This window comes from Mycteria americana, chromosome 14, assembly GCF_035582795.1.
Source record: "Mycteria americana isolate JAX WOST 10 ecotype Jacksonville Zoo and Gardens chromosome 14, USCA_MyAme_1.0, whole genome shotgun sequence".
In the NCBI taxonomy this organism is placed as follows: domain Eukaryota; kingdom Metazoa; phylum Chordata; class Aves; order Ciconiiformes; family Ciconiidae; genus Mycteria; species Mycteria americana.
The window spans coordinates 7,622,179-7,637,137 of record NC_134378.1 but is presented as its reverse complement, the minus strand read 5'-3'; the positions used below and the strand labels follow the sequence as shown (position 1 = coordinate 7,637,137).

Below are 14,959 nucleotides of genomic sequence, written 5' to 3'. Positions count from 1 at the left end.
TTTTATTTTCATTCCACTGTCCCATTTTTCAATAGCATTTCCAAGTTGTTGAGATTCCTGGGTTTCTGATTGCATTCCTTACACTATTACTCAGGTTTTTTGGGATAAATTAAACTGAGCTTCAAGTAGCAGAGCCAGCTTTATTGTTTCTGTCTTCTGGAGGAGGTACATGAAGCCCGGTGGGAAGTTGGCATGTGCCTATCTGAGACCGTCCCTAGGGTTTTAATGTTGGGAATGCTGTTTATAGGTAGATTTACAGTGAAATACTGAATTCTTTATGCAATCCACTGATTTCACTGGAGGTCTGGAGGCTGAAGAGAGATGGCAGGAGTTGACCCCTTGGGCTGTCCTGTCTGTTTGGCAAGTTAGTCATCCCTTTGACATCCATACCTTGGGAAGATGAACTGATGTAGCAGTTGGGGGATGCTAAAGCTCAGAGAGGGCGTTGTTATTTCTTAACAGAAGAGGCCTTCATAGTTTTTTTTTTTTTTAATAAAGCCCTAGCATAATAAATGATTCCTTAATACAACAAAGTAGTTACGGACTTTTCCCTCATCACTTAATAGCTCCTTACAGTCAACAACGTGCTCTTTATTGGATGGAGCCTGCCTTTCACCTTAGAACCTGAGCATTTTGCAAAGAGCCCATATAAATAAGATGGTCTGGGCTCTGCCTCTCTTCCTCCCTGCAACGAGCTGGGGAAACTTGCCCTCACAACCCCTCATGCGCTGACCACAGCTCCGCAGTCAGAACAGCCAGAGCATCAGTGTGGTGGGGATTAGCTCTTGGTTTTTACGTTTACAGGGCAGTTTTTCTAGGGAATTCAAAGCCCATCTTAGAAATGTAGCTCAACGGGGAATTAAAAAGAAAAGAACTGTGAACAACGAACATTGTTCAAGCCTGATGGAAACTTGTAATCTTCTTTGGTAAATCCCTGTTCTCATAAACTTTGTAATTCTACAGGCTTTTTCTTCTTACCAGTGTTTCTGGTGCTTTTGGACAGGTTTATCTCAGATGCGGTTACAGGAATCACCATTGTGATTATACTGTTCTTCTTTCCTTCGCAAAAACCTTCCTTCAAATGGTGGTTTGACTTGAAAGGTGAGTAGGAGGCTCCTCCGGGCAGGGACTCTGCCCTTGCCTGTGCTCTGGCAGGGCAGGCACGGAGCAAGAGCCAAGACTATCCCACCTTGGACCTGCACCAGCCCACAGCAGCTGCCCTGGCAGTCTGGAGCAGCATGGTTTGAAGGTGCAATTCGATCAGAGAGAGGCTTTTTTCTGAAGTGCCAGAAGAGGTTAGCAGTCACTGCCGTGCTGCCGATGGCAGGAATGACTCAGTTGCTCATGTAGCTGTCGGAGATGATGCCATGGTGGGTTGAAGGGAACTGAAATCAGTGTTGATTTACTGTAGCAGCCCTGATTGTGAAACAGAGGTTTGGCTGCTGACTCCCAAACAGCTCCTGTCCCTCAGCGGGGAGCATGAACCTCTGAGAGGGCAGAGCTGGGCGAGTTGTCTGTACTCAAAAATAGGGGCCCTTCCTCAGTTCCCAGAATGATTTAGAATTTAAACTCCTAAAGCCCAAACTCTCCAGCAGGTTTTGGTACCAAGAGCCTTTTGAGATCTTGGGTCTGTCCTCTTGAGTAGCACAGAGATATGAATTTTAATTCATAAGCCACTTGGAATAAGAGATGATCTTACTGTGGAGATGCAGCTGATGAAGGCCCTTCGTGGATGGTGCAGCACTGCGTGGGGTCCATGGGAACAAAATACCGGCTGCTCTGAGTCATGCACATTTGTTGTGTTGTCCATACACAGCAAGATGTTTAATCAGGCCTCCTCTGGCTAAAATGTGTGCCCTTGTTCAACAGAAAATTACAGTCCCATTAGTGCATCCTTCCATATGACGGAGCTCACTTCATCATGTATTAGGAGATGGCCTTTAGGGGAGATGAGCTCTTTGCTATAAAACCCACTGGCTGTTGAACGGCAAGTGGAAAATGAATAACATCTTCATAATTCAAATGGTAGAAAAGCTCCTCCTTCCACAGACTACCATCTGTTGAGGACAATGTTTATGTCTGTTACAGAGAGAAAATTAACCTGATATTAAATGTTCCCTCAAGAAAGCCTCAAAGAAAACTTTAAGTGCTAGAATTTCTTTTCTTTTCCTTTTTTTAAGATCTGACATTAAGTTAAATGAACTTTTAATTGTCTAGCTTAAGAGACTCCGTATGTATATTTTAACCACCAGCAACTCATGGTTAGTGAGCTTCAGCACTGATGTCAGGCTCATGTTATCATTCTGTCAGATGATGACTGACGTGCTCCTCTTCGGGTGGGTGTTTGACACAGGGGTTTTCTCTTCATCTAGCACCAAACACTGAGACACAGCCCTTGCTGACTTGGAGGAAGGCCCAAGAGACCGTGCCCTGGAACATCATCTTGCTGCTTGGAGGAGGCTTTGCCATGGCAAAGGGCTGTGAGGTGAGGCCCGCCGCAGATGCCATGTTGCAGTCATCCTGCCCAACGGAGTTGGATTTTATCGGGGTGTCACGTGGGGTTCTCATTTGGCTTCGGGAAATTTGCATCTGCGGGGTCACAACACGTCAAGGACACGTTCCTCAACTCCTAGAGACAGCAATGCGCAGCAGATAACTAGGGACGTTAAAGAGATCTTGCAACTCCTTTCAAACCGCTTGCTGTTAAATACCCTGAGGACACTGCACATAGGTGCTTGTGTGGGTCAGTGGAGGTTGTTCTAGGAAAGGATCAGTTCACGTGCTGGGGTGTCGGAGCTCTGCTCTCCACCTTGTTCGCTCTCCCCTTCTGCAGGAGTCTGGTTTGTCTGTCTGGATAGGAGGCCGTCTGCATCCCTTGGAGGGCGTACCACCGCCCGTGGCTGTCATCCTCATCACGATTGTCATTGCCTTATTCACGGAGTTTGCCAGCAACACAGCCACTATTATCATCTTTCTGCCTGTCTTGGCGGAGCTGGTAAGGTAGTCGCATGGCAAGACCAGCTGCTCCTCTGCTCCCCTGCTCTTGGACGGGCAGGTTTGTGTTGTGTCTGTGCTGGGACACGCACCGAACGGTTCTCCTGCTCCTGGGCTTCAGGCACTTTGAAATCCTTGGTAGCAACAAAGCGAGTGCCTGTAGCGTAACGTGGACGCTGAAGGATAATAATCCTTCAGATGTTGTTAGTGAGATACGTGATTATTTATCACAGAGTGTGGGATAGGGCTCTGCACAGTGCACTAGCTGTTTGCATTCTTTGATATATCTGCCTATGACTCCAAATCCTCAAGGTGCAATTTCTGTTCCTTTCTGTTTTTCAAGGCCATTCGTCTGAAAGTAAATCCCCTCTATTTAATGATACCAGGAACTATAGGATGCTCCTACGCGTTCATGCTGCCAGTCTCAACACCTCCTAACTCAATTGCATTTTCTTCTGGACACTTGATGGTCAAAGATATGGTAAGTTCTTTTAGATACAGAAAATGCTGAAAACAATCAGTCTGAGTGGAGTGTTTAAAAAAAGGAATTTTCAGGAGTGTTACCAGTTCAACATGTACTAAAGTGAAAAGACAGAAGTCTAATACTGTTCTCAGCAGTGTTTGAAGGCACAGGTATATGGAAGGAGCCTGTATAAAGTCTGGCCCTGTGAAATTTGGAGCCACTGTGGCTCCAAATGGTGACAAAGCTGGTCCTGGATGTGCTCAGCATCTCCCAGACCCTGCTCCTGTTCCTGCCAGTGTCAGCAGCTCAACTTTCATGGGGTTCTGGGTGCAGGAAAAGTTCCCCAGTGCAGCGAAATAAAGCTTATGAGTAAAATTAGGCTCAGTCCCAGTTCCTGCTCACATTCCTGAGGCTAAACAGATGTTAATGTTTTTGATGGATCAAAGCTTGGTAAGCATCTGCAGAATGGCCTTTGTGGCTTAAGAAAGCGCGCTTAAGATGTTGCTAATATTAACGGCTATTAAGCCTTCCATTTTTATAATGTTTATATTCAAATAGCTTCGTGCTTCACATGCTGTAGATGTCCAGTCTAAACTCAACAGTTGTCTTTGTATTTCTTTTGTAGGCAAGAACTGGGTTGCTCATGAATCTTATGGGAGTTCTGCTTCTTAGCTTGGCTATGAACACATGGGCGAAGAGCATCTTCCAGCTGGGGACCTTCCCTGCATGGGCCAACATCCATGCAGAAAATGCCACCTCACTCTTGACAGCTGTAGAAAATGTCACTTTAAGTGCACTAAATAAAATATGAACAAAGCCACCCCTGGGGAAGGACTCACTCACTTAGGACTTGGGCACTGGAATCGTCAGAGTATGCACAGGAGGAAAGCCACGTGGCTGCTCACACTGTATGGGACCCTCTGGTTTAATTTTACTTTTAGAAATGCTGGTCAGTGTCACGACATCCATTTGTTATTTTCTCTGGAGATCTTTCCCCACCTTCCACAGGTACCAATCAGACTCTCCCAGAGTCCGTCTGTCGTGGGTGGTTGTTAACTGGACAGCCCTGTAAGCCTCGAGCATCTTTGGGTAGATGCCTCTCCCCCATGAACGCTAGCGAGCTTTGCTGCTCTAGCTTCTGATACCCTACCTCGTTTTGGAGAGTAGCCCTGGGAACAGGGTGGAGGCAACTGGATTATTTATGTACAACCCAATGTGAGTGAGCGTATCAGAATCTGGCCAGGGGGAAGGCGGCGTGGCCGGGTGGTTCTAGCAGGATGTGAAGGATGGGGTCTCATTACCATCTCATGAGTAATTCTCCCATGGAGGATGAAAACTATTTCTTCAGGTTTGTGCGTGAAGGGATGATTCAGGAGAAGTGTCGGAAGGACTCGGTGCATTACTCCAAGCTTTGGAAACAGGAAGGCAACAGTTTGTTTCCAAACACGTTCAGTGTTTTGAAAACCTGGGACAGTAATTGCTGCCTGGTTCTTCGCACTGAGTACACAGATGGGGGTTTGGGACCAAATTAATTTCTGACGTAACTTTGGACATCAGTGGTGTTTCACCGTTGGTGAATGTGGCCAGCCTTAGGTTTGTGAGATTGACTCACTCATGAGCGACCCACTGAGTCACAGGTCAGTGGACAAGTTGCATTGGAATATTATTGACATTTCTGAAAAAATGGGCTTTGATTCTTAACGTCTTTTAAATCGGATTGCTTGGGTACTTTCAATGAAAGCATTACAAATTGACTGTGGTTTTAATCGCCGTTTTATCTGAATTTTTTAATTTTCTGTAAGAATCTAAAATATTTAATTTAAAAGATCAGTCATTGAAATAGGTGGATTGAAAGATGAAGGATATGATTCTTGGTTTAGGCAAGGTCAGTGACTGGATCCCTGTGCTGGGATAGATTTCTCTGATGATGTAAACTGGTGGAGCTGGCAAGGCGGACTGGCCGGGGGTAGGGATGCAGCACACCCCCCGCTCCTGTGCTGCTGATACACCCCAGGGCCGGGTGGGAGAGCTGGCAGGGCGATGCTCACCGGCCACAGCTGCTGCTGCGGGGGGGTCCCTAGGGCCGCGTGGTAGGTGGGGACTCATGGGGGTTGAACCGAAACCGCCAAAACCAATTGAATGTGGAACTTTGATCAGTCAAGTTCAAAAAGAAAATCCTTAATGCTCAACAAAATCCTTAAGTTCAACAAAATCCTTAACGATTGTGGAAAATGTACAATAAAGCACATTTGTTAGCACGTCACATCGTCCTGTTTGCTCTGTAGACTGAGAGGAGAAAAGCAAAGCCCGAGCCTCCCCCTCCCCTAGCTTCAGCCCCTGATTTGGGCAGTGGTTCCCCAGGAGGAGCAGGAGGGCAGTGAGGTCTGAGCCAAAACGGAGCCCTGTTAAGCAGAGGAGCAACGAGACTGGGAAGGCTCCTAGCCCAGCGCCTCAGGGCTGCTGTGCTAAAGAGGTGCAGCTCCGGCAGCCGCCTTTGCTGGGGATGCCCCATATCACTGTCCTGCTTCCCGGGGTAGCTCCGTGCTGGCTGCACGCTGGGTTTGGGCACCATCATTCTGCAGGGATGCTCCTCATCATGCCTTAGCGAAGATGGGCTGAATGGGGAAGGGACGTTTGCTCCCTGCAGTTCCCTTTCCCAGCCGGCTGTCCCGTGAACAGCACGGCATCGCTGTCCCGGGGCCAGGGAACAGGCTGTGCCCTGCGTGGCCGGGCATCGCAGGCAGGAGCTGCTGTCCCACTGCCCTGCCGCGGCTAGAGCTGCTGCTGCGGGGGATCGGAGTCGGTCACTGGAACAGAGCAGCCTCTGGCCCTGCAGCCCGGAGAACAAGCAGCGAGGGCCTTCGGATTGTCTAATTTTGAGGCTCAAAAGCGAACATCCAGTCCAGCCTCATTGCAGATGTAGGGGTCGCAGGTTTACTTATGGTCTCAGCTCTGGCGTGGTGCATCCTAGTTGAATCCGGGAGGATGGTTTTACTTGGGCATGAAAGCAGAACTGAGACCGCGGAGTTTGTGTAGAAGTCTCCAAAAATCGCTCCCAGCATCCTGGCCTGTCTGTGGCACCGTCTGTCCAGAGCTCAGAAGGTATTTCACAAATGTGGCCAGGGAAGGTTTATTATCTCTGTGCCAACATGGGAAACGGAGGCAGAGGGGGGGACCAGTGACTTACCCAAGGTCACACAACAGGGCGTTGGCAGACCTGGGAAAGGGGTGAGGACCACCTGGATCCTAAACCTCTACTTTAGACAAAGACCTGGCTTCTGCCAGCCCTATCAGCAGCCTCTGCATTTCCCAGGGCTCCCCAGAGGAGGTGGTTTAAGGCGTACGGACGACAGCATTACCTAATTCTGCTTTTTCATATCCAGGCACCTGTGAGAGCAGGGCTAGTCTGGCACGCTTGATTTTTAATTTTTTTTTTAAACAGAGATTTTGAGATTTAGTTTTTTTGGGGTTCAAGGGTGAACTGGCCTGTGTGAATAATTTCTGATTCAATTTGCTGCTGCTAGTACTAAAATTTGCCAAAAGCAGCTTTTAATGGTAAGTCAACCCCATTATTCTTGAAGGGCCTGTGATGTGAGTAGAGATATGAAAATCCCCAGGAAAGGGCATTTCAAGTGCTGTACTAACCTTCTATAACTTCGCCTGTGTTATTTTAAAGGAACTTTGCCCGCCTATGCACCGTTTCTCTAGGAATGTAAAAATCCAACCACCATCACAAAAGCCATTCACAGCAGCAGCCTGCTTGTGAATTTTAATTAACAGGAAATGCCACTCATGCATTGAAATTCAACATCCAGAATATCTCTGCTTTACTCCTTTGATGTTCCCCATCCAATCCTGGACCAAAATCCACATGTTCTCCTGAGACACTTGGAGGAAAATCATTCTGGTTTATTTACAGTAGAAAAGCATTTTGTAGTAGCTTTTATCCCAGAAGCATTCAAGTTGCTTTACAAACGGTTCACACAGAAGAGCTGCTATACGGGTCTTTACAGCAGTGAGTGATTCTGGGGCTGTGCTCAGCCGATTTGCACCCAGCAGCGATGCTGGAAGCTCAGGAGAGAAAGGGAAAGATTCCTAAAACAAATGAAAGCCTGGCATGATAGGGGAAATTCAGCTATTGCGGGTTAGATAGCCTTGGTTCCCTTACCACTTTTATCCCTCATCAGTCACTGGAGGGATATTGCTGGGATTTTTCTGTATTTCTATAGTAGAAAACTAGGAAGACGTGACCTGGCTCTGTATCACTTCAAGTTGTTCATTTGCATGTGATTTTAGCAAGCAAAGAATCACCACTAATGGGCTAATCTTTCCCACACCCTCAATTTCTTGAATTGGCAGAATAACGTGATCAACAGGTGCTGATGATATTGCCATGGAGAAATCGTCAAGCCTTAAATAATCCTATTTTTAGCCCTCCATTCATCATCTTTACCTAGTAATTTTCTTAAGCTGTATAGTTGATGTACCCCATGCTCTACCTGTGGTACAGCTGCTCCTTTACGTTGCACCCCCTCCCATCACCGTCACCACCGCGGGGTTACCCTGTCACTACTGGTTGAACTTGCAGGTGTCTTGGCAAGAGGCTCTTGTTCGGACTGCCCTGAGACCCACTCTGTGAGCGCTGCACTCCGCAAAGCAGGAATGGGTTTAAAATCTGTGGCCTGGCAGGTACGAGGTCAGTCGCTATCCCTAACCAGAGCAAAGCCAGGCTACGCTTTCTGGCTACGACACAAATGAAACCCTCTGTTGTCTTCCTGTAGTTACAGCAAGCTAGTTCCAGGCATGTGGGTCTCTTCCTTGTCTCCTACTGTAGTGCTAAAAAGTCTAAATCAGGGATATCAGAAAATTTTAGAGCTTGAGCTCTACAGACACTGGAGCTTGTCAAGAAAGCAAAGCCTCTTTATACCACCTGGAGCTGGGCCACAAGATCCCCAGTGACACAGGGTGGGAAAAGGCACCTTGGAGCATCCCGAGGGGACACAGCGTACGGGTCCCCATCACCAGCTCGCCAGCCTCTCACTTCTCCTTCACTTCCTCAAGTTTTCCTTAAAACTCTCCCACCCACAGACTTTAGTTTCTGAGCTGAAATGTACAGAGATCTTGAGGTACTTTAGCAGAATCCGACCGCAAGATGTCACAGTTGCTTCGCTGAGATGCGCGGTCCTGCCCGTGTCCTGCTCCCCAGCCTTCGCCACGGTTCTTCGTGTATCTCTATAAACACACACACTGTTAATTGACTTTTTTTTTTGGCAAAGCAAGCTTGTTCGTTGTGTCCTGGGGCAAGTTAGGCATTGATGGTTCTAGCTCATTTAGAGGTTATCAGTTCGGGGTATAAAATAGAAGATATCCTAGACTTAGGATAGTCCAGCCTGCAGAGATCAGTTTTGAGTTGAGCCAGAGGAAAATCTAGGTTTGTCTTTGCATACAAACACTTCTTGTGCTGCCTGGAGTTACTGGTCAAGCAGCACTCCCCCACAGACTTCAGCTCCCCTTTGCCAGATTATGCAGCAGGCTCAGAAAACACTCATCACTATGTTGTGGACTTGAGGTTTTTTTGTTCTTTATTGCTAACATTTTTTTTTTTTGCGGCCCAGAAAGCTACCTGCTTAGCCTGGATGGGGTCCCGGGGGCTGATGAAATCAGTTAGCTCAGAAATACAGCGAAAAAGAAGTTTAATCTGAGTAGTGACTAAGGAGAACCTGATGAGTTTTGCAGAATACAGCTATGGGCCTTTTGGGGTGGTCCTTTATAGTCTGCAAATTGAATTCAAGACCTAATTCACGGCCTGTGCAAGCAATTGCTATGGATGCCCCAAACAAATGGCACTTTCTTTCACGCCCGCCTGGCTGGTGCCTCTTCTCAGCTGGAGCCAGTCAGAGTTTCTCATTCGGTGCCTGTGCTCCAGGGCACCAGGAGGAAACCTTTGCTCTACCAGCCACGTGGGAAAAAGAAAAACTCAAGCAATAAAGCAGAGCTGTTGAGTGGAGCAGCAAGGGCGGAAAGGACCTTGTCTGGTACCTGCAGGAAGGGCTGAGGAAGCAGGCAGAGGTTTGCTCTGCCCGCTTGTGCTCATGATTCTCGTCCTCCAACGCCTGCCGCTGCCGTGGGGTCCGGCCACGTCCCCTGGGGAAGGTGCTGCTCTCCCACCGCTCGCCGGAGAGCAGAGCCCCGCGTGCTCCATCCCCGGGGGCGGCCGGGACAGGGCTGACCTCCAGCCCTTTGCCCTCCACCGCCCCGGGGAGCATGAGAACATCCCAGGGGCCTGGCGGTTCCCACCCGGTGGGAGGGCTTGGCTCAGCTCGGCACAGGACAGCGGGTCCCTGTAAGGAGTGGGCTCAGCAGCGGCTGGGTGAGCTGCGTAGCCTTTGCCCACAAGCGGTGGCTTAGTGTGAACGCATCTGGCAAAGCGGCAGGTTTGGTGGGAGCCAGGGAAGGCTCCCGTAACCCATGAGCTCAGTGCAAGGGGGTAGGCAGCGGTGGTGCACGTTTCTTGTGTGCCAGCTTATTGGAGAAGGGGGAATCCTCTTCTTTGGAAACATAACTGAGGAGCAAACACCATGGGCTGGTCCTTGTCTCCCAGCGAGTGGGTTTGGTGGCTGGAGCTCTGTGCCCTGCACATCCCAGGGGTCAGGTGAGTTGGTCCCATGGGGACCACACGTCCTGGCTTGCACATCTGGGAGCTTCTCAGCGCTTTGGGAATCCTGCCTGTGGCAGGGCTTTCTTTGCAGTGGATTTGCTGGCTATAGGGAATTGGGGAAGGTTCAAGTCTGAAGCTTCATCTTCCTCTGCTAGGACTATGACATGAGCCTTTAAGCAGTTTGCGTACCCTGCACGTGAGCTCATGGTTTCAGCAGGGAGCAGCAACCTGCCAGAAAAGAAGAACAATTATTAACACATGGTTTGCTGGATCCTACTATGCCCTTTGTGCCATGACTGATGTCTGAAAGAGGAAAAGCTCCCCTTCTCTCTGAGAGAAATCCCAACCTTGCTGCTTGCTGGTAGGCAGGGGGAGGAGAAGTCAGCTGGGATGAGACAGCCGATTTCCCCACGAGGGATGGTGACACCCCATGTTCCATGTGATGCTTGTTCCGTCTTCGTCAGTCCATATGTCATTGACTCATATTTTTCAGCTATGTGTTATGAAAATAAGCCTTCTCTGCAACAACGGTAAGATCAGAAGAAGTGTAAAGCCCAAGCAGTGCTGTGCATCCCGGCTCCATCCTGTAGCGGGGTTCACACGCCGGGTTTGCCCACTCACTTCAGGAATTGCCAGCATTACTGATCTGAATTTCCTTAAAACATCTTTTTTTTTTTTTTTTTTGAGTCCTGGCTTTCTGGTGCCAGCTGCCTTGGTTTCCTATCCCGCGTCTCCCATCAGTTGCATCCAGGATCCTCTCTGAGAGCAATAAGGCACTGGAACGTGGAGAGTTTTCAAGCAAGACTGGGGCACCTCTCTGCTGCTGGGTATGTAGCGTCAGCTTTAATCCCCCTCCTTCCCTCTGCCTTGATAGCTGTTGAATGGCCTGTTTCCACTGGAAAACCTCCTTTGCTAGTCAAAACTCTCCCTCGAAGGATAACTGAGGCTGCTGTCGGGCGGGGGGAGACAGGGATCACCCAGCTGTGTTTAATCCTGGGGAAATGCTCCTTCTCCCCACCAGGTTTTCTGGTCTCTGGAGGGTCACTCCAGATGTGAGGCCTGAGAAATTATATTCCTTCCCAAACGTTTGTTTTCATTAGACTTTTAAATAGCTTTAAGGGACATTTCATTTTGTCTGCAGTGGCCAAATTCTTATCCTTGGAGATTTCCTCTGGCACTGGAACTTCAGTGTGAAACTGTTTTCTCTGATCAGTTCTATATTTGTCACCTTTAAACCTGCAGATTTTCGTTTGGTCTCCTCTTAAGAGGCAGGGAGATCAGAAACTCCCACTCAACTGCCTCTTATCCATTGAACACCTTGTAATTACAGAGCTGGTCTAACAATTTCCACAGCAGCCAGGAGCCTCCTCTTTCTCCCTCCAGCATCCTCTAAATAATCACTAAAGCCACTCAGCCACTGCCAATGAATTCACCCCCTCTGAATGACTTTATTATGATTGTTATAGAATAACACAATGCTTTCCTGTACTTGCATTAGAGGAGGAGCAGTCACATTGTACTTGGTATTTGATCTTTCAAGAAATGCCTTGAACTTCCCTGTCCTCCAGGCTTCCAGGGAAGATCTCAGCCCCAGCTACTCAGGTTAGCAGAGAAGTAGAGAAGAGTGAGACCAGAGGCACTCAGAGAAGGACATTATAAAGACCCCTGAGTGATCTTCTTGAGAAAGCCCGCTAATTAGTGCGTTTCCATACTTCCTCTGCTAACACCCAGGTACTTGTTCTTTTTACAGGATGAGAGCCCGTGTCTACTGTGAAGACTTTCTGTTCCCAAAGGTGCGCAGGACCGCGGCAGACCTATGGTCAGTTTACTCCAAGCCTGTCCCAGCAAATGGCAGAGAGCTGTGGTCCTTGTTTCTGCAGTGTTCCTGCATGACAGCGGTGATAGGAGGCCTCTTTTACAACTGGATGTTTGCTTCCCTGGAGTACTCCTGGCATCTCTCCACTGCCATGGCCGTCTCCTTCAGTCTGCTCCTTCTCCTGACCCTCTTCTTGGTGCATCCTGCCCGTTGTGTCTTCAGTATGATCATGCCTACGTTAGGTACCAAACAAGGCCGGAAGCTTCTCTTGTCAACATGCGTCATGATAGTAGTGGTTAACGTAACACCCAACATCATAAGCAACATTAAAACCATACTGCAGGTTATTAAGTGCATCTGCAAGAATTCCTCTGAGAGTCTTTTGAACTCAACCGCTCTGCTGGAGACAGCTTCCTGGGAGTTCGGGGATGCAGTCCAAGAAACAGTTCATTCCATTAATATTCATAAGCCTATGAATGGACATTTTCAGTTTTCATTGCTTAAGAACAGCTCCTTGATTTACCAGCAAATGCACCTTGCTGGTGAGAAAATTGGGAGGGAGTTTTCGGCTGTTGAGGTACTGGTCAAAGACTCTGTACGAATAGGCAACAAGCTGTTTGCTGGCTTCTCCATGCTCTATCTCTGTTTTGAGTCCACCTGGTATTTGAAAAATTATCTCACCAACCTCCGCTTTGACAATTTTTACATCACCAAGAAGCTGGAGCGTTTAGCCGTGGACAGAAAAGCAGCTCATCTGCTGGTGGACTCATCCAAAAACCTCATTCGACCAACAGGCCTGAAGTTGTCCCGGGAAGAAGTGGTGCTGTGCCTCGTGCAAGCAATGCTCCTCACCGTGGCCCTGATGCTGATGCTGGTGGCTGTGGCAATGGACCACTTTGCGTTCAGCGTGGCAGACACCGCGGTGAGAAAGGCGGCTCAGTTCTCCATGGTGCCTGTCGCTCTCAGCATCAAATACAGTGTAAGTGCTGGGGTCCCCTGTCTTTCCCTACGCGGGGACCCTCCTGTGTATCACACCACAGGAGGCGGCGGTGGGGACTGCAGTCTTTGTAGCCTTGTCTACACGATCCTTCCTTCCTTCCCTCCCCAGCAGCCAGCTGGACAAGCAACACAACAGGCTTGGGGGGAAGGAGGTAGAGGCACACCCTCAGTTGCTCCTTCCAGTGCATCACATAGCAGCATATACCCGCTCCAAATTACAGCCCTTTGGGAGCGAGGAGAGGAGTAAATAGTGCCTCACGCTGCAAAGACACTGCTAGCACGCGGCAGTCGGATGTCCCCGTATCTCTACGTCCCTTCCCTAGGCAGGGTGCAGGAACGGGCGTCCCTGCGGCACCGTCCCCCCGCCGCAGTGTGGGTGCAAGCACAAAAGGAAGGGGAAGGAGATGAATACACGTCTCAGCTGTGAGGATGTCTGCTCATCTTATTGCACTGGCTGTCCTTTAAGGAGAAAGCCCTGCTCGCTGGCTTTGTTGTCACCCTGTGCAATCCTTTTCACAAGCCTCCCCAGTTTCTATCTATTTTAATATCCTTTATCTGGACTAGTTCTGCTTTAGTTTTTTAGCTTTCCTCTTCTACCATGCAGCCTGCCTCCCTCCCCAGCCCCAGGGTTCCTTAGCACAGATATCTGCTTATGATGAATTTATAGTAAAATAATCAGGGCTTAGAAAAAAACCCCTAATATTCAAATATGCAGCCACTAATACTGCTCTCTGTATTATGTCTTTCATTTTAAATCTCACACAGTGAATACCTGTTATGATCTCTGCAACAGCAGCTAAAGATGACAGATAGGACTGGGTCTCACCGTGCCAAGTACTCGGCGCCTACACATCATGCTGTTATTCTCGCTCAGCCTGAAGTGTATAGGCACTTCAATGTCCTTCTCTTAACGCACCCAAACAAGCTGTAATAGTGATTACACACCCCCAGGCTGATGTTTGTGTAGTGACCACTTGATTTGGGTTTGTTCATACCCCATTTAACTTTTAACTCTCTTTATTTCAGGCTAAAGTAGGGATCCTGCCCTTTCTTTTGGAACTGTTACGGCTTCCTAGGGAAGAATTACCACTTCAGGACTTTGAAAGAAGCTACCACCATTATCTGACCTTCAGCTCTGCCCACTGCGGGATCAGCCCCCCGACGCCTCCCAACCCCTCTGTGCTGCTCGTCGTGGGGCTGCTCTTCTGCATCCTCTATGCCACTGTGTTCCTGGAAACCTACGCACATCGCCTGTGCAGAAAAATCGCAGGCTCCTTCTTCGAGAGCTGGGAGGAAAAGCGAGCACTTTACCTCTACAAGAAGCTGTCCAGAAAGTACAAGGAGGAGCAAAACTGCAGGAGAAGCTAAGGGTACTTTTGGAAATACAGGGAATGCCTGAGATCTGTGGCAGTGGCCAGGCACAGGCTTCTGCAATAGGATCACGCATTTAATTTTCCAGAGGCAGGGAAGTGTTTGGAGTCTTGGGAAAAATATTTGCCAAAAAAAGAAAAAAAAGGTGAAATATCACATTTTGCATTAATTTGAGAAAAATGGGCTAAATTTACTTCCCTTTTTTTTTTTTATAAGTCTAGAAGGTCTGGAGTCAGCTGTTCCAGGAATGCTGGGAGATAGCTCATATGACTTGGAGGATATCCACAGCGCTAGGCAAGGCTAACTGGGAAATATGTGGGAGTCAGGGTGGAGGAAGAGTTCATTTACCTCCCCCACCACATCCATGCTAGAAGAAGTACATGCTTCCTTTCTTTCTCAAGTTACCCCTTTAGGCAGCAAGAAAGGAAACTCATTTGAGTTGATTAATTTAATTTTCAGGGAGTTTTTCTTTCAGGTTTCATGCACAGAAACCTGGGTAGACTGGATAAATATTAGCCTTTAGAAGATAGTTTATTACATAAGAAAGTGTCATTTCAGCCCACTGAAATAAATTCAGGACCAATACAACCATGAGATGCACATCCTGGGCATGGGCGATGGTGGAAATCAACACATGAGGACTTTATGAAATCACTTC

General features: G+C 48.2%; 3 protein-coding genes across 4 annotated transcripts in view; 2 read left to right on the top strand and 1 right to left on the bottom strand.

The window, feature by feature from the left end:
• Positions 1-5,659, top strand: part of SLC13A3 (solute carrier family 13 member 3) — a 28,425-nt gene extending 22,766 nt beyond the window's left edge. For both annotated transcript variants that reach the window (XM_075517372.1, XM_075517371.1), the window contains 5 exons: positions 1,004-1,101; positions 2,373-2,485; positions 2,834-2,995; positions 3,338-3,475; positions 4,083-5,659. In XM_075517372.1, the coding sequence (XP_075373487.1) occupies positions 1,004-1,101; positions 2,373-2,485; positions 2,834-2,995; positions 3,338-3,475; positions 4,083-4,268 (697 nt within the window). In that variant the 3' untranslated portion in view covers positions 4,269-5,659. The remainder of the gene's footprint in view (positions 1-1,003; positions 1,102-2,372; positions 2,486-2,833; positions 2,996-3,337; positions 3,476-4,082) is intronic.
• SLC2A10 (solute carrier family 2 member 10) overlaps positions 1-14,959 on the bottom strand; it is a 207,278-nt gene that overhangs the window by 44,088 nt on the left and 148,231 nt on the right. The gene's annotated exons all lie outside the window — the stretch shown is intronic.
• OCSTAMP (osteoclast stimulatory transmembrane protein) lies at positions 10,036-14,298 on the top strand. The gene is made up of 5 exons (XM_075516945.1): positions 10,036-10,109; positions 10,580-10,645; positions 10,823-10,942; positions 11,866-12,910; positions 13,957-14,298. The coding sequence occupies exons 1-5, from the start codon at positions 10,036-10,038 to the stop codon at positions 14,296-14,298; spliced, it is 1,647 nt and encodes a 548-aa protein (XP_075373060.1).

Coding starts and splice junctions, on each gene's coding strand:
- OCSTAMP (XM_075516945.1), top strand. CDS start 10,036: ATGGGCTGGTCCTTGTCTCCCAGCGAGTGGGTTTGGTGGCTGGAGCTC. Junction 10,943..11,865: donor GGGCACCTCTCTGCTGCTGG/GTATGTAGCGTC, acceptor TTCTTTTTACAG/GATGAGAGCCCGTGTCTACT. Junction 12,911..13,956: donor CTCTCAGCATCAAATACAGT/GTAAGTGCTGGG, acceptor TCTTTATTTCAG/GCTAAAGTAGGGATCCTGCC.